Source organism: Lactuca serriola, chromosome 3 (genome assembly GCF_051521515.1).
Source record: "Lactuca serriola cultivar US96UC23 chromosome 3, Lser_US96UC23_V15, whole genome shotgun sequence".
NCBI lineage: Eukaryota > Viridiplantae > Streptophyta > Magnoliopsida > Asterales > Asteraceae > Lactuca > Lactuca serriola.
The window spans coordinates 36514983-36533010 of record NC_136410.1 but is presented as its reverse complement, the minus strand read 5'-3'; the positions used below and the strand labels follow the sequence as shown (position 1 = coordinate 36533010).

General features: G+C 35.1%; 3 protein-coding genes across 5 annotated transcripts; 1 reads left to right on the top strand and 2 right to left on the bottom strand.

The window, feature by feature from the left end:
• Positions 1 to 986: 986 nt before the first annotated feature.
• Positions 987 to 5671, bottom strand: LOC145091924 (serine/threonine-protein kinase PBL27-like). The gene is made up of 5 exons (XM_079029758.1): positions 5067 to 5671; positions 4639 to 4838; positions 4344 to 4533; positions 2348 to 2739; positions 987 to 2088 (listed from the first exon to the last, which is right to left on the bottom strand). The coding sequence occupies exons 1-5, from the start codon at positions 5194 to 5196 to the stop codon at positions 1423 to 1425; spliced, it is 1578 nt and encodes a 525-aa protein (XP_078885884.1). The 5' UTR covers positions 5197 to 5671; the 3' UTR covers positions 987 to 1422.
• A 5978-nt stretch (positions 5672 to 11649) lies between these two features.
• LOC145091923 (lipase-like) lies at positions 11650 to 14391 on the top strand. 2 transcript variants are annotated; one of them, XM_079029756.1, is made up of 10 exons: positions 11650 to 11988; positions 12159 to 12230; positions 12677 to 12756; positions 12835 to 12900; positions 12988 to 13103; positions 13178 to 13250; positions 13320 to 13481; positions 13602 to 13796; positions 13880 to 13968; positions 14041 to 14391. In XM_079029756.1, exons 2-10 carry the CDS (start codon positions 12164 to 12166, stop codon positions 14246 to 14248), a joined length of 1056 nt encoding a protein of 351 aa, XP_078885882.1. In that variant the 5' UTR covers positions 11650 to 11988; positions 12159 to 12163; the 3' UTR covers positions 14249 to 14391. The 2 variants fall into 2 exon arrangements, with proteins under 2 accessions (XP_078885882.1, XP_078885883.1); XM_079029757.1 differs by lacking the exons at positions 11650 to 11988; positions 12677 to 12756 and having other exon boundaries at positions 12183 to 12230.
• Positions 14392 to 14881: 490 nt separating this feature from the next.
• Positions 14882 to 17663, bottom strand: LOC145091922 (EAP30/Vps36 family protein). 2 transcript variants are annotated; one of them, XM_079029755.1, is made up of 9 exons: positions 16934 to 17663; positions 16626 to 16844; positions 16432 to 16525; positions 16295 to 16352; positions 16118 to 16187; positions 15887 to 16022; positions 15720 to 15804; positions 15436 to 15493; positions 14882 to 15336 (listed from the first exon to the last, which is right to left on the bottom strand). In XM_079029755.1, exons 1-8 carry the CDS (start codon positions 17582 to 17584, stop codon positions 15436 to 15438), a joined length of 1371 nt encoding a protein of 456 aa, XP_078885881.1. In that variant the 5' UTR covers positions 17585 to 17663; the 3' UTR covers positions 14882 to 15336. The 2 variants fall into 2 exon arrangements, with proteins under 2 accessions (XP_078885881.1, XP_078885879.1); XM_079029753.1 differs by having other exon boundaries at positions 15440 to 15493.
• Between the last annotated feature and the right edge of the window lie 365 nt (positions 17664 to 18028).

Below are 18028 nucleotides of genomic sequence, written 5' to 3'. Positions count from 1 at the left end.
ATCAAAATGCATTACTTGGACACAAAATTGTCGGCTAATGAAATCCATGAATGCCTTAATAGCAAAAATGGGAAACAAAAAGGACAATGAATCCCAAGTGAACATCCGTAAGATGCAATGCTTATGAGGATTGGCGAATGCACCTGTTAATAAAGAAAAGGAAGACTTGTGCCTATGATACGTCAATCTCATAGTCAACCAAAAGAATACTCCAACATTAATAAACACAAGGATCTCTCACACTTCATGGATGTTCAAGAAACCAAGAGACTAAGCATTCACTATGCATCAAGTAGAGGCACTATCAATAAGGAGTCCAATCCACAATACAATTAAAAGTTAAAACTCTTGCATACTATCCCAAAAACCAACTTAGGTATGATCTTGGGTCTTGAGGCTCATTGATACTTGTATATAGGCATAGATGTTAAGGCTTTAGAAGGGTTGTGGTGGAGATATGGATTCCCTGTGGATCGTACAGGTTCGGGAAATATATCTACCATATGTACGGGTTACAAGAAATCTAGTCTAGAATAATCCAAATAGACACTTACGAATCTTGGCACAAAAACGTAAGCCGAATTGCTAGAAAAATTCTAAGATTGCTTGAGAAGGAGGGCCGAGAAGGGTATATCACAACCTAAAGAGGAGTCGTATTTATGTTTGACAATTAGGATTTCCTTCTTTAGAATTAGTTAAGTAAATCCTATATTTAAATGCGTGAACAATTGTTTCTAAAACTAACGAGATTTGTCAATCTTACCATAATCATCCACCGCTAACGGCACCACCCCATAGACTCTGCTAGAGGCGCTGCCCCTAGGACCCTGCAAGGGGGCACAGTCCCCTTGACCTCCCGTCATTTTGCCGTACCGGTTTATAATTCGATCTTATATATGTACACTATGCACATGCCAAACATATAATATATCGAGTACAAATTATAAACCCTTAGCTCCCATATTAATTTCAATAACACAAAATACTTTGTGAGACTAAAATCACCGATAATAGATACATAAAAAAAACTGATAAGTGTACATGAAACATCAGAATTCGATTCAAATTGTACCCATACGGACATCTGATACAAGAGGATACATACATAGATACGCAAAAACACAAACAAAAAATCCCACCCACGAGCCACCAAGCTTTTTTTTTTAACTCAAATCCATGATATAATTACGAAGGTTGCATAAACAGTCAAAGCAAATCTTAATTTTTTTTTTTTTACAAAAGTCAACACCCCTCCCAACTGCACTTCCCCTCTCTTATCTGCCACCACAATATCGTTAAACCAACATACGAAGAACAATCAGCAAGTAGAGCTAAAGTTGATCATAAGAACTCACTCTTATTTGCCAGGAAAAAAAGAAAACAGAAAAAAAAAACACATGTAACCACCAACCTTCAACCCCATCACTCATTTGTAGCATCAAAACTACCACCACCACCGCCACCGCCGCCGCTACCACTACCACCACCACTAGTTGTGTTTGTTCTCTTTCTGTCTCTCCAATTCTCCCCCCAAACTTTAGCCTCGGCCACCGCCCGCTCCCTCTCAAGATCCCGATTCCGGCCTCTGCTACTGGTATTCGCCGGACTGTTCCTCTGAGAATCAGAATCCTCCACCACCCCCCATTTCCGGCCAGAGCCACCACCACCATTACTGCTTTCACCATCCGCAAGATCAGCACCACGGGTGTTGATCTCTCTCAAAGACTCCCTCTTTCTGTAATCAGGTGAGTTCTTGTAAGTGGAAGGTGAACCATGGGCCCGAGGCATGGAGTCATCAAGACCACCATCACTGGGGTTCCTCCGGTCAGCTCGGCTCCTGGGTGTACCGGAGCCGCTGCCTCTGGCACTTCTCTCAGCTCGAGCCGCTTCAGGGTCGTAGGGTTGAGAGGCTAAGTATGTTAAAGCAGTCACAACATCACCAATCAGAGGTCTTGTTGCAGCTTGTTCTTGTAAACACATTGCTGCAACTGCAAGTGCTTGGTAAAGTCCCCTCACTGGATAACGCCCTTGCAATAATGGATCCGCCATTTTTGGAAACTTCCTCCTGTCCTTGAAAAGTGGTCGTGCCTACAATTTTTGCATAAATACGTCAAACGCATTAATTCTTAATACATTAAGCCAGGTTTTTTTTGGCTTAACCAATTAAGTTGTTCTATCCAGATTAAGTAAAAAAGAAACATCCTTCTATAGCCATCCAAATTAAGTGCTTAACCCATTAAGCAAAAAAGAAATAACCTCTCAGAGTCCCATGCAGTACAACCTGTTTTGTCATGTCATGTAACAAACGGGGCCCACAGGAAAGAGAGTAGTATGAGTTATGACTTACCCAAGCAACAAGATTGTGTTCTCCAGGAGCACGGGTATTGTCGATGGCTTTTCTTCCAGTTATAAGTTCAAGGAAGACAACACCGAAGCTGTAAACATCGGATTTCAAGGTGAGCTGACCTGTCATGGCATATTCAGGAGCACAGTAGCCATATGTGCCCATCACCCTGGTGGAGACATGTGTTTTATCGCCAACTGGACCGAGTTTTGCAAGACCAAAATCAGATAATTTAGGGTGGTATCCTTCATCAAGAAGAATGTTGGATGATTTTAAGTCTCTGTATATGACTGGAGGATTTGCTTTGTCATGTAGATACTCTAAACCTTTTGCTGCACCAGCAGCAATTTTCATTCTTGTGTTCCAGTCTAAAGGTTCTTTGTCTGGTGGAAGATCTAGAGAAAAAAAAAAAAACATAACTGTAAGTTCTAAGTAAGTATGTTTATTATATGCATATGATCATTATTGATGAAGCTTAATGAGAATAATCAAATGTGGTCTTTTTTATCAACATTTTGGTTTTATGCAACAATATTAAACTATCTGCAAAAGTTAAAAGTTAACAAGACACAACAATCATCCCTAAACATTTACAGATATACTTTGCAAATGATTTAGTGTCGTTGATGTTTTGAACTAACATTAGCACATGGTTTAGTAATGTTGTTGTGTTAAACATAAATATTGATGAGGTGTCTCAAGAAAGTCAAAGTGTAATTAACTAAAGAAAAAAGTGGGGTACTTTCTACTTTGAGATTAGAGAGACAAATAGAAAAGTATGTTGCTATTTCATGACCATATCTCCAGAAACTAAGGCTGACAAATAGAAAATTTTAGGATGAATATGAAGAAGAGAAGCTGCAAAAAGCAAGTCATGGTAACATATGTCCTTAAAAGCAGACCACATATGACTATTCAATATATAATTCTTGTAAATAGTACAATACTCTCACCCATGTCTATAAAGTGAACAACAGTTTGATTGTTTGGTAATTTATTAACAGAAAAATGATTATCAATATATAACTTAAATAAGACTTAGGGTAGAGCTAGTTTCTTCTCTAGGTCTGCTATTCAACTAAATGAAACCAAAAGATCTTTAAAAATAGTCAAAATCACCATGAACTCAAGGAAAAGCAATGGAATCGGATTATCATATATAGTCTCTAAATAAAGGAAAGAAAATTACGAAATCAGCAACTTTAGTAGCCGATTAAGTCATCAATGAGAATATGCATACATAACAAGTGAGGTACTTATTACCTAAGCAATGAGATAGCCTAACACAAGCAACTCACAAAAACAACAATAATTGACAAATGGAAATCAAGGGTCAACAAAACATATATATCTTCAGTTGGTCAAACAGAACAACAACTGGTTGATGGCTATTTTTGTCAAAGGTGAGCTTTTTGTGGAAGAGTGCAATAGATTTGGTAAATCCTTAAATAGTTCTATGTTGCCTAAAATGATTGCTAGTGGTCTGATTATGGTGCAAGGCCCTGTTTCTATTTTTTCCAATTAAGTGTTGTATAGATAAAATATGCTTTAAATTTTGTGAGAAAATCACGGCAAATTTGGGGAAATGGAAGAAAAAAAGAAAGGCAACTTTGTAAAAAGTAAGGGACAAATGGGAAAAAACCTCTTTTTCTAACTTTTCATTATTTCTGCATTAAGTAAAAAAAGAAACATATATAGCTTATACAGGACTAAGTCCACCTGTCCCCATCGATTCCATTAAGTCAAAAAGGAACAACACTTGAACAGGCTTTTCCTTCTTATTATTAAGGCTTTAGGCTCTAATACAATGTAAAGAGTGATTCTAGAAAAGCTACAATGTGATCAACATTCCAAACCCTTGTAACTGGAATTTTCAGTTTCCATTAATCCATCCATTCAACCTACTGTGATTTGTGAAAGCCAAGATCAAAGGGAAACACTTGATAAAGGTACTAACATTGATGGATTTCAAAATAGTGAGAGAAATGAGAAATCTAACCGTGTAAATGATCTTCAAGTGATCCCAAAGGCATAAACTCATAAACTAGGAGGCGTTGATCTCCATCTGCACAATAACCTATCAAATTCACAAGATTTGGGTGATGTAACAGGCTAAGCATAAGAACCTCCACCAAAAACTCTCTATTCCCTTGAAGACCATTTCTATCAAGCTGCTTCACAGCAACTACCTGCAAAGTAAACAACTTCTTTTCAGAATGCCGACAACAAGAACAAACCATTCAACATTTAAACATGTTATAAAAAAGACATGATTTTTTTTTTTTCAAAATCACCTGTCCTGTGCTATCCAAACGACCTTTGTAAACACGCCCAAAACCACCTTCTCCTAACATAGACTCAGGGCGAAAGTTCTTTGTTGCTGCAGCAAGCTCACGAAAAGTAAACGTTTGTGCTGCAATGTTTGCTGTTTGTCCATCTTTTGTAACCATCTGGTCCTTCTTAGGATCCAAACTAACACGGGATTTTGATTTTCCTATAACAATGATGGAATTAGACATCCCCAAATTTTCAAGCAGATCTTTGGAGATACATTCTTAAACAGAACCATTGTTTCGAACCAATTCAGAATCTTGTTGAGACCCAGCTCATCGAATCAAAAAAACTAATCGACTCAACAGATCAGACTAGAAATTGAAGATGAATAGAAGAAGAAAGAATACATAAAGAAGGAGAATTCGAAGATGGGAAAGTGTTTTATTACCTGAACTAACCCTACTGACATGATGAGATTGATGAGGAGCCGAACCTTCTTTCCCAATATCCTTTTTAGACACTTCCTTTACACCATTTCCTTCTTTGTTTGATGAATCAAAGCATGGAAAACACCCCATGCCAAAAACAAACGAACCCACAAATTATATCTGATGGGTTTCTATATCCCCAGCCTATAATCTATACATAGGAAATTATACAAATTAACTATCTTTCAGCCTAGAGGAATCGAAATCGAAATCGAAAACGTTCTCTCTCTTCTCTCTCACTAGGATTGCGAATGAAAGATTGGAGGCCATGAGCTAACTCATGAGTGACCGATCAACAGTAACTTATTTCTCACCCAAAAAAAGCAGATCAACAAATCGAAGAAACTGAGGAAAAAGAAGGGAAAGAAAAATAAATTAAAGAAATATAATAATAATATCCTGTATATGGGCTGTGAAGAAAGAAGAAAGGGGTGGAAATAGAATCATCTTGTAAGTGAAAACTGAAAAGGATGGGTTTTTTGTAAATTTGGAGCGGTTAAGAGAGAATTAGGTGAGGTTGATTTTGGTGTAATGTTGTCGAAATCTACGGACATAAACAGTGTGGAGTGTGGTTTTGTTTTTGGGTATTTCTTTCGCATCTCTTTTTGTCTCTCGGAATACGAGCAAATTACGGGTTCGGGTCATCATTAACGGCTCCGGTCCGATGGTCTTTGTGTTGGGTGGTGGGGTGGGTCCCACACGGTATGTGCTTTCACACTTTGTATTGCTCACCATACATTCACTTTAGTTTTAACCATGCTTCAAACCTTATCTCGTTCCGTTTAAATTTCATTTGACAAAATTGTAGGAATGGTCCGTCTCGTTTCAAAAAAGTCATAATTTTAATATAATTTTATATTTTAAAGTAAATTACATATTTGGTCCTTATGTTTTTCCCAAGTTTATCCTATCGATCTTATTATTGAATTTTTAACATGACTATCCATGTGATTTGCAATTGTTGCAAAATTCTGTCTGTATTGGTCTATTAAAGGCCAGTACAATGACTTTTATACCTCTTCTTTTTTTTTCTCTATTTTATTGACAATTTCTACTAATACTAATGCGGGGACCATTTCTAAAATAGTTTAAAGAAACACTAAAAAAATATTATTCTAGTCACTGACTCCCATCAAATTGGAGGAAACCACATCACTATATTTTTTTCTCTCTAGCTTTCAACATCTCTGTGGTTGGCAGTTATAGCTCCAACGCTTCGGCACCGCCCTGGAATCCACACCCTCTTTAACCACCAACATCTTGAAGCAAATTTGTCTTCCTCTCCCATTAAAACTTGTCGGTTATCTATGTATCTTTCACCTCCTATAACTGCGACTCTGGTCGCCAAAACCTACCTCCCATATCTCTTTCTTTCTTCTTTCGACTTCAGGTTGGTAGGTTTTCAATTTTGGGTTGCAATTTACGGATAAATCGGTTTTGGTTTTCAAGTTTGTTCATGAGTGTTAGGTTGTAAATAATTTAATTTATGGTTTTCATATTCATATTTGGGTAATTGGTGGTTATGGTGGTGGGACTCGTGACGCTGAAAGATGGTGGTGTTCATAATTTGATAATTGGTTGTTTTCATATTTTTTAGGTATATTTTTCAGTTTTTTCTTTGTTTTAGAGCTAAAAATGGTGAACGGTTGTGGTGGTCAAATGAACACAATACTAGTGGTGGTATTTGTGATAGTGGTGACGGTGGTGATGTTGGTGATGATTGAATCTTAAATGCCAAACTGATCGGTAACTATAGTTTATATTTTATGATTTTTATAAATTTAAATAGAAAACTATGGTGGTGGTGGTGATTAGTGGTTATGGTGGTGGGGATGGTGGCGACATTCATGAATTCAGTGGTTGTGGTGGTGGAGTTGATGTTTGTTAGAGATGATGATAATTAGTGATGGTGGTGGTTGTAAATGATGTTGGATGGTGATAGTGATTAGTGGCGGTTGGTGGTTGATGGTTAGCGGTGACGATGGTATGTTGGATGGTGATGAACAAACATGGTAGCAAATAAATCGGAAACAAAAAAATAACAAAAATATTGAATAGAAGGAAAATACTTGCATTCTAAAAAAAACTAACAACTTTGTTTTTAATTTTAACGATTTAAGGACCATCGGTAAATAAATGCAAACCATAGAGATGAATAATATAAAAAATTCAATAGTTAGACCAACAGTATAAATTTTGGTAAAGCACATGAACTATTACATCAATCGTGTTAGCTTATGGTTTTATTTTGTTACATGGTTAGTCTTTCTGTCGTTAAATCTAATTTTTGACCTATTTTTTTTTAATAATCATTTTGCATTTAGACCAAATTTGAAAAAAAAAAAATGAAGAAAAAGAAGAAGAAAAATGCGATAAAAATTGTTTATGTAATTTGTTTGATTTATTTTGTAAAACGGCAAAGTAACTAACTTATTTTTAAATAATCACATATGTTTTCATCGATATTTAAGCTCATGACTTCTCATATGAAAGTCACTCCATATGGCTAGACGGTTAGGCCATTACCTTTGATATGTAATTTGCTTGATGCTTTGATTTTTTTCTTCATTCTAGATTACATTCCTTCTTTCCACTTTTGTTTCAACCAACTTCAACATTATTTCACTTGTACCATCATTTGTATTTTTAGCCCATTTATTCCATATGTACGTGTTACGACCATTTACTAATTTCATTCCTCATTTTCGCTTAGTTGTTTTGCTTGGTATATTTTAAATTGATATGATGATGTCTTCTTTGCTAATTACGCAGATAATGATGTATACTTTGCAAATTATAAAGATTATTCCCAGGGAATGACAGTTATTGGTTTTGTTTAAATGAAAGTGCTAATATTAAACAAGGATGTTTTGTTGTCTTTATTTGAACAAATTTGATAGGATTGAGAATGCCCAGAATTTTAATTAAACCATCTATTTTTGTTAAAAGAAACTATAACACCAGTTTTAAGGTAAATTTTAAATTTAATAAAAATAAATAAAGAACAAAATAGTCATAATAAAAGTTAATTTAATAATTTTATGAATTAGTTTTATATTTAAAGGTAAATGTTGAGAACTTAACGGTTCACTTAGACCATCTCCAACTCATCTTCATTTGTCCCCCATAAATGGAGTAAAAATGGTGTAAATAGTGTTTCATCTCCAACCCTACTCCATTTTCTACCCTGTTTTTTATCTCAAAAAGTATATTCCTAAAATATTCTATTTTTATAACTTATATATATTGTCAAATACACCATTTTACTAATTAGATTTTAACAAATATATATTATATTTTAACATAATATAAATTGTATATAACATGATATTATAAATATTAAATATTGCATTTAAATTATAATTAATAGATAAAATAAACTAGTAATATATAAAATAAAAATGAGAGGGACTAAAATTAACAACCAAACTTCACCTCTATTTTTGGAGATATGAATAGAATTCCTCCATATATGGGGGAATACTATTCGTATCTCCAAAAATGGAGGTGGAAATGGGGTAGGGTTGGAGAAGAATAGGAAAAGAAATAGAGAAAAAATGAAGTTTCGGGGTGAGTTGGAGATGCCTTAATATGTTGTGAAAATTCTATAGTTGATCATGATTTTACCCAACTAACACCCTAAAAGGAGAACCTGGGTTAGGGAATTTGTGGTTAGGGTTAATCTAGTAACTTGAGGATGTTGAATAAGTGTTTGTGGGCAATGATGAAAAAAAAAAAAAGGAAAAGGACCCTATATGGACTAAATATGATCAAATGTCAAAGTTTTGAAGATGAGCCTCAACCATCTTTTTTTTATTTTATTTGAAAGAGATTGAGGTTGTAAGGAGAAAGAATGATAAATTTGAAAGAAGCACTAAATACATGCCTAATTTTAAGAGGTAATAAATTCTTATTCACCTTTTCTAAATCTATGAAACATACACAAATCCGATTCTAATATGGATATGTGCTAAGATAAAGGAATTTGAGAATGATTATATGCAGTGAATTCAATGGTGGTCAAATGAAAAAAGATAACTAAAAAGACTAAATATGATTAAATGTCAAATTTTTGAAGATAAGCCCCAAACATTTTTTTTCTTATTTTCATTTGAACGAGATTGAGGTTATAGAGAGATAGAGAATGACACATTTGAAAGAAGCATTAGAGCTTAAATCAATGTCTGATTTTAAGAGGTAATGAGTTCTCATTCATCTTTTCTAAATCTTTGAAACGTACATAAATCCATGTAATATTCGATTATCATGTATTTCCATTTTAGTGCTTAACCTAATTGAAGTTTGCACATTTGGTTCCATGTGGTTGGGTTTCACATTGCAACCCGTATGTTCGGCGTATATGTGGGTACGCGCAGCGTACTCGTAAGAACGGATCGTGGAAGCAATGCTAGTGTTTGTATTACAAACGCAAGAATAGAATATGGGGTTGTCGCAATAATTGTTGTGGGTGAAGAGGTATAATGGCTAATGAATTTAGATTACGAGGTTCCATCATGCTAAAACCTAATTGCACATATTATCAATTTGTGATAGTCTTGTAACTTTGGCAAGTTTAGACACTTAGATTGTTATATATTAAATGGTTAAATAATTACTCATGAATGGTTTGAGATTGATTGAGTTTGTTAAAACACAAAAGATTAATCATGAAGTTATCGGGAGATTGTGTAGGTATAACGATAATCCTATTGAGGTTTTATACATATGGTATAATTAACTACAAATTACATAATTTATAGATTTTACTTGCTTTTATAAGCTAAATATGTAGTTAAATATAAAATATAATATTCAAATCAGATTTGATAATGACATTTAATAAAATTTGAGATTGCACAACAGTTGAAGTATAGATGATCTGATCTCTTTGCTGACAACACATATATGTTTTTTTGTCGGACAAGTAGTTTTATAGACATTTTTATATAATAAAGACAATATTTCATGAACTGATTATTGTAGTTTTCAAAAGGTACCAACTTCAGGACATTACAAAATACTACACCATTAGTTATTATGGTTTCTGAAATTTGCATGGTTGGTCTTCTTGACTAACACCGTTAAAAACACACAAAATAAGAAATTTACCATTTTTTTGTATTTTTTTTTTTTTTTGCTTTTTATAAAGACAATTTGTATAACATCCTCTAAATAGTATCTAACTTGTCACCTCCCCATCGCCACCTATCAACGTTTTTGCCCCCCCCCCCCCCCCCCCCTTCCATTTGGTTATCTCATTATTCTTTCTTTAACGACCAATCAATCGACTAAAAAAATAATATTAGATTTAAAAAAAAAAAAGTTTTAGATTTAAATTAGAAACGTGGTTTTGTTGTAGTACATATCTGTTCATACTAAAAACTTAGGCATTTTGACCAAACTATTGATGACGAGATGGATTCAGAGGAAGTAAAAGAAATCATAATGGGGAACTACCTTCATTAACTGTGTCGGTGTTAAAAACAAGAGTGCGATATCGACAATATGGATTTTCTTGATGACATTCATCGTCGGCGCCCCATATAGAATGTCACATGTGACTAAATTCCTCAATGACAGGACTCGTTGTTAGCTCATAACTAGTGTCTATACTTCGTTTTGAGCTTTATTTGTTACCATTACACCATCGATTCAATGCAAGGAATGATGATTGGAAGTCGTTAGGTATTTGTCATAACATGGTTTTGGTGAAGGATGGTGATGTTTTTCGGGAGCATCGATGATGAACTAGATGGATCAAATGTTGTTTTTGGCGATGTCATTGCGATTTTGAGAAATAAGTTCATGGTCGTCGTCGACGTGGAGGAACCGTCGTAGTGGAAGAGAAATGAGGTGATCAAAGGGGGATGGGAAGGAGAAAGGCGGTGATATGCAGAGGAAGGGGGCGGGTTATATTTTATTTGGATGATGTTACACATATGGTCCTTGTAAAAGCAAAAAAAAATACAAAAAATGGTAAATTGCTCATTTTATATGTTTTGAACAATGTTAATCAATCGAAACGACTAACAATGCAAGATTTAGAAACCATAAGACTAGACAAAGTGGTTCTTAACCACTCCCTTAAACATGCCAAAGGGCTCGTCAAACTTCAACTCGTTGTTGAGAGAGAGAGAGAGAGAGAGAGAGAGAGAGAGAGAGAGAGAGAGAGAGAGAGAGAGAGAGAGATGTGATTGGTGCTCTCTAACTTGTTTTTTTTTTTTTTTTAAATCAAATCTATTTAAATAACACACCACAGCTCTCTAATAATTACAAGCTCTAATAATTATAATTACAAGGTAAACAATTTTTTGGCAAAAGCTTAGGGGGCTAGCAAAAAGTTGGTGTGGCATATGTAACACCAATCCCTCAAGCCTAACAATCAACAGAATAGCTTAGCTTAGCAAACCTTGTGTTGGAATTGATACCTTTTAGAAACAACAAGGACCATTTTTAAAATTTGTCTACAACAAACGGTTATGTTATGACGAACTTATAAAAAGGTTATGGTATGATGCAATAATTTGTACTTTGGTATTGTTTGCAAGTTGTGACGAGCCCAAAAAAAAAATTTGTTACGATCATAAAGACCAAATACCGAATATAGTACCGCTTATAAATACAATTCACCGTTCAAAACCGCCCTATTAGAAGTCATCTGGTAGATGAACACCAAGCACACGCCATTGATTCTCGTCCTTATCACTCCAAAGCTTCCAATATTAATCTTCCGTTTTTACGTTAGCAATTGAAGGAAGATTGAAAATTCTCGGAAAACTAAAAATTTTAATCCAAGACTACAATTGGGGCAACATAATCACCAATTTGTCATTGGAATTCATCCCCATATCTCGAGGGTTGCCAAGGCGATCTGGGAATTAGGTTTGTATTTGTATTTTGCCCTGAAGCGGCGTATTTAATTCTTGTTATATTTCATAATCTTCAACCTTTTGTTCTTGTTTGGTTTGTTCGTTTGTTTTCTGTCTACAACGAGGGTTTTGGATTTTAGGTCAATCCAACACTTGTTTGACGGTTCTGGAACTTGTTTGCAGTTTATATGGAGCGAAGACGGTGGGTGACGTTGCTGATTATCATGTGCTTATTTGCTGGTTCAACTGGCAGAGGTAATAATTGATGTACCTTACTTAGGTTCTGATTTCTCGGTGCCCTAGTGTTCGTGTTTCTAGCCTGTTCATTATTGGTTTATAATGACACAAAAAGCTACCTCACCAAGGTTCTTTGCTTCTTCAGAGATGGGGTAGGGAGCCTTTATACACTAACTTTCATTTGCCTTTTGGTGAGGGGCCATGTATGTGACAGTACGAAGACTTTTTGTAACCTCAATTATTCTTCTCCATGTTTTTACCCTTTTTGAGTACACTAGGGTTAAAACTTTATTCAATTGAATATTGGTGAATGAGAGTCGATAACATAAGAGCAACCACCATTGATTATGTATTTAGAATCTTTTTTTGATCTGTAGATGTCTACATCTCTGTGTTGGGGTTTCTTTTTGCTCAGAAAGTACCACGAATTTACTTATACATCAAGTTTTTTTTTATGGACACAGGACTTGAAATCAAGAATAAGGTTCCCTCACCACTTTACAATCACACACTCGCCACAATTCTAGTGGAATATGCTTCTGCAGTAAGCTCAACATGACACTATGAGACATTATGGAGTAATTAAGTTAAGTAGAACAATTAACAATAAACCAAAATGCAGGTATATATGTCAGATTTAACACAGCTTTTTACTTGGACTTGTTCAAGATGTGATGGCCTGACCATGGTACTTGGCAGTTTATAATTATAACATATGAAAACTGATAAACAGTACTCTTCAAATTATGCTGATTTTGATGTTATCTTGAATCAGGGTTTTGAAGTTTTAGAGCTGATAGTTGATGTTGAGAACTGTCTTCAGGCCTTTGTTGGGGTTGCAGATGATCTTGATGCAATTGTTATTGCATTCAGAGGCACTCAAGAAACCAGGTGTTTGTTTATTGTTATTTCATGGTCTTTTATTTATAGATTATCGTTTCTCATGAAGACTGGCATGGTTACAGTATACAGAATTGGATTGAGGACTTATTCTGGAAACAGCTTGATTTTGATTATCCTGGATGCACAGATGGGAAGGTGGGTGTTTTATTTTAATAATTTTTATGCTATTGTGATAGTTTATTGGTTCATCTTTTATTGTTTCAGGTGCATCATGGGTTTTTTAATGCTTACAACAATACAATTGTGAGGTCTGGAATTCTAGATGGTGTTAGTAGAGCAAAAGAGATGTATGGAGACCTGAAGATTATGGTGACAGGGCATTCAATGGGTGGGGCCATGGCTGCTTTTTGTGGGCTTGATCTTGCGGTAGTAATAATAATATATTTTTTTTTGTTGGTGATTATATAATATGTTTTATCTTTTGAAGGTAAATTGAAGAATATATATATATATATATTTTTTTAAAAAATAAATAAATAAATGCAGCTGATTTATGGAGGGAATAATGTTGAGGTGATGACATTTGGGCAGCCAAGAATTGGGAATGCTGCATTTGCATCTTATTATAGTGAAGTTGTACCAAATACATTTAGAGTGACACATGAACATGATTTGGTACCACATCTGCCCCCTTATTATCAGCACTTACCACATAAGACCTATCATCACTTTCCAAGAGAGGTGATGTTAATTCTTGACTTGTTTTCCTTCCCTAGTGACTAGTGTTATGGCTAAATAACTAATGCATATTCTGATTCTTGCAGGTGTGGCTGTATAATCTTGGATTTGGATTTCTTATTTATGAAGTTGAGAAGATATGTGATGGTTCTGGTGAAGACCCTGATTGTAGCAGGTAGTAATTTAACCCCTCATTGATACATATTTTTTTGGTGGATATGTTTTGATGAAGAAACGAATATTTCAGATCAGTATCTGGAAACAGTATATCAGACCATTTGTCATACTTTGGTGTTGAAATGGGGTGTGATACATCAAGCAAATGCAGGATAGTGATGGCCCCTAGTCTGTCTTCTTATGGGAAAGTTGATGACAAAGGGAATTTTGCCTTGTCCAGATCTCCTCCTTCCAAGTCGATCTTGAAAACCAAAACACAATCACAAATGATTGATTAGCATTTGCTCATCAGAGGGATTGCATTGCATATTATTAACAAGGCAATTGCTGTGCTGTGTTATGTGTGAGTTTTTGTTTGGACATTCATTGTAAATATCTATCTATGTACAGTTCTTGATAATCTTTGATGTTATTGACACAATTGTAAATCTCTCTCTCTCTCTCTCTCTCTCTCTCTAAAATATAAATAATGAGAATGCAAAGATCACATAAATGATCTTTGATGCAATTGTTATCGCATTGAGAACTAGACTTGAATGTCTGCAAGTCTAAAATGGTAGTCAAATGGTTTTCTTGGAATAAATGTCTAAAGACATCATCAATGAGAACTTTAATGGTATTTGTATTTATAAAAATTGTCTTCAAACTCCAAAGATAGACCTTTAATTCGTCCGGTTGTAATTTGACTTGATGAGTTGGACTTTTTAACCCTTTTAACTACTACAATATTGAACGCATTAAATGAAATCCTCAGAGCATTTAATACAATGTTATTGTATTAAATATAGTCATATATGTCAAGGGGCAAAAAGTAAGTATCTTTATTTTGTTCAAAAATAGTACAACACCTCACCTCATAGTCTTCATTAAGGTTTGATTTTAATGACGCTTCTGATAACATGGTCTGTATATGTGATATGTCAACTCATTCGGTAAAAAGTAAAACCAAACCAAATGTTGTTAATACATACAATTTGTCCCAGATAACACTTGACCAAAAAAAAAAAACTATTTACTCACTCAACTCAACTGGTTAAATACTCATTGATGTTCCTTTCTGTAATTCTGTTTCAATTAAATAATAATAATAAAAAAAAAAAAGTATAACATCATCTTAAGATGCTTTTACATCCACCATCTTTCACCACTTTATTCTTTTGTCCTTGAAAACATGCCAAGCTTGATTCTTGATGAACATTGAAATTTGAAAGGTGTTCTTCCCTACCTACCTCTAACCTCCTAGAAGGATCTTTGAATTGAGTGCAAAATGCAGATGTAACTCTTCTAGAAATATCAAGCTGTTGTATCATAACAAATGTCCCCACGAGGAACTTTTAGTGATTGTACCTATTGTCCAGCCTTTTACCTGTAACATAACAATTGTGTAGGTGTAAAGAAACTATGTTAAGTCACTCACAACCTCCTAAATAAATTTGAGTTTGAGTGAAAACCAAATGGGACCTACCTACCTGGAAGCAATTGCAGCACGATTCCATGCATCATATATACCGTACTCTTTCACCCTACACAACCACCAAAAATTTTAACAACTCATGAAACAAATAAGGTGTGTTAACAAAAGAAAGGCATAATGTTTATCAATTGTCTCCATAATTTAACCAATTTTCCCATCAGGTTATATTATATCATGATTGGTTTATATCAATTTTGACATCAGGTTTACTAAAATATCTATATCTATATGTGTTGTTGTAGATTCAAGATAAAAGTGTGTAGTTATTGACTTACAAGTATAAGTCATTGGGATCAATGTCTTGAAATATGTTGATGTAGAAACGAAAACCATCAGGGCTCACATCTCTGCATAGAAAACCTGACAAGAGCATTTTTTTTATGCTATTGTTACTAAAATCTAACAAACTGACTTGTTTCCAAAATCCAAACCAATAAAATACCTTTGCTCTCAGCAGCAAGCAGATGCTCCTTGGCCATAGCTGGAGCAATTCCAAGCATCCTTGCAGCATCAGTGGCACTGATCCCAGTTTGCAGGGCATCAGGCTTTTGTACCAGTGTTCTTATTCTAGAAAATACCTACATTCATTTTTCCACAAGTATAATTCTCAAGTAAACCCTCACAAGCCACATATCCTTTATAACCAATGTAACATGTAAAACAACTTCTTTACCTCTTCATCACTGTGTGACTTATTCTGGATCACCATCACCCCACTTTCAAACTTCTTAAGCATTACTGGACTGCAATAAAAATCAATATAGTAAAACTGGACTTAGATAAATATAGCTTGATAAGTCTTGATTCTAAAACAGAATGAGATGCAAGGCTATTGGTAGTTTGTACATACACATTAAACTTTTCCCATAGTGAACATGCACGAAGCAAATCATCAGGTGAAATCAACTCTGTAACGAAAGAAAACAAGGAATCAGAAGTGTGTTGTTCTATGATATGAAGAGATTGAAATACCAGACAGTAAAGAACCTGTTCCACGGGCACGATTGAAGAGACAGTAGATATCTATGAGATTCATTATTCCCCCAGCTTTCTCTAATGGAATTTTCACGAAATCAGCCAACTGAGTTTATAATGAAGAAGATGAAGCACTGTCAAATTTGGAAGTTATCCTCTGTAATGAAATTATATGTTTTTCTGACGAATTAAAGAAGATGTAAAACCTGACGAGATAACTGTTGGTGGTACAAAGCCCCAGCTGACTCTTTTGTAACAGGGGAGATAATACCAACACTTAACAACCACTCCTGCATCTCTTCTTTGGAACTCATCTCTTCATCGTTTGTGGCATTGGTTTGAGTACTTGAGGAGGAAGAGGAAGAGGAAGAAAGAAGTTTTTGCCTCATCTTTTCAGCCAGTATCACCATGTCTTTAGCTTTAGTCTGAAGAACAAAGTAACAAACAATTCAAACTCAACTTATATGCACTCACGATAGTTATCTGTGCAAAACCATGAGATGTCGTTACATACCATGAGAGCATTCAAGTCCTGAAATGCATCCTGCAAGCTCTTATCAGTACTCTCCCACATTTCTTGCTCCTTTCTCAGTATTCCGGAAACCCCAACCACCGGCATTTTCAACGCGAATCCTGTATCGCTGCTACTTGATCCACCACCATCACCCAACACAACTGGCATCGATTCACCTTGGCTAGAAGCCGAAACTGCACCTACCCATGCTCTTCCCCTCCAGGCCTCGTAGAATTTCCCCACAAAGGAATCAGGATCCGATTTCCCTCGAAAAACTAATGTAATTACAGCGGATTTAGACCCCCTCTCCTGTACTCTTCCATCAGGCGTAACCGATACCTGGAACCTAACCCTAGGACTGGCAAACATCCCCTTAATGGACTTCTTAGACTGAAATATGTGAGTGATGGCAGCAAGAGGAACTGCCACCGCTTTTGATGTCGGAGCGGATGTAGTTGATTCAGGGTTAGGGAGCCAGAGGAGACGGTAGGTGGTCAGAATGAGAAGACCGGACTTGAAAATCGGCAAATTGGGGTTTTCTTCATTGACTAAGTCGACGGTGGGTTGTAGGGAGGACTCGACCTCGCCAGGCTGAAGAACTGGGCGACCGCTACTGGTGGTTTCCGCCGGCAGCAACCAGTTTCCGGCCATCTTCAATTAAACAGTCGGTCTCAGGTGTCGCGAGTCAAACCATTTAACCACGAGACTGCATTCCATAAATCAGATCAGACTGTTCCTTTAAATTCTATGATTTAGAAAATATCTATTTATAAAATATAATTTTAAAACCATTTATGATCTCATATTAAAGATTTATAATCAAAATTCACATATATTATAATTTATTTGTAACATCAACGTATTCTAAATGTATTTATATTTCAAGAAATACATCTTTAAAATCAATATTAAGATGTTATGCTATACGTTTAAAATCAGATTACTAAACAATAAATTTAATTCATCATAAATCAATCTTTATTTTAGACAATGCATTTCTTATTTAATTAAAATTTTAAAGTCCTTTGATAAAAAAAAAAAGTGGCCCTTTTCTTAATGATTTTGTGCCGTTTTATAATTTTGAAAAAATCACCA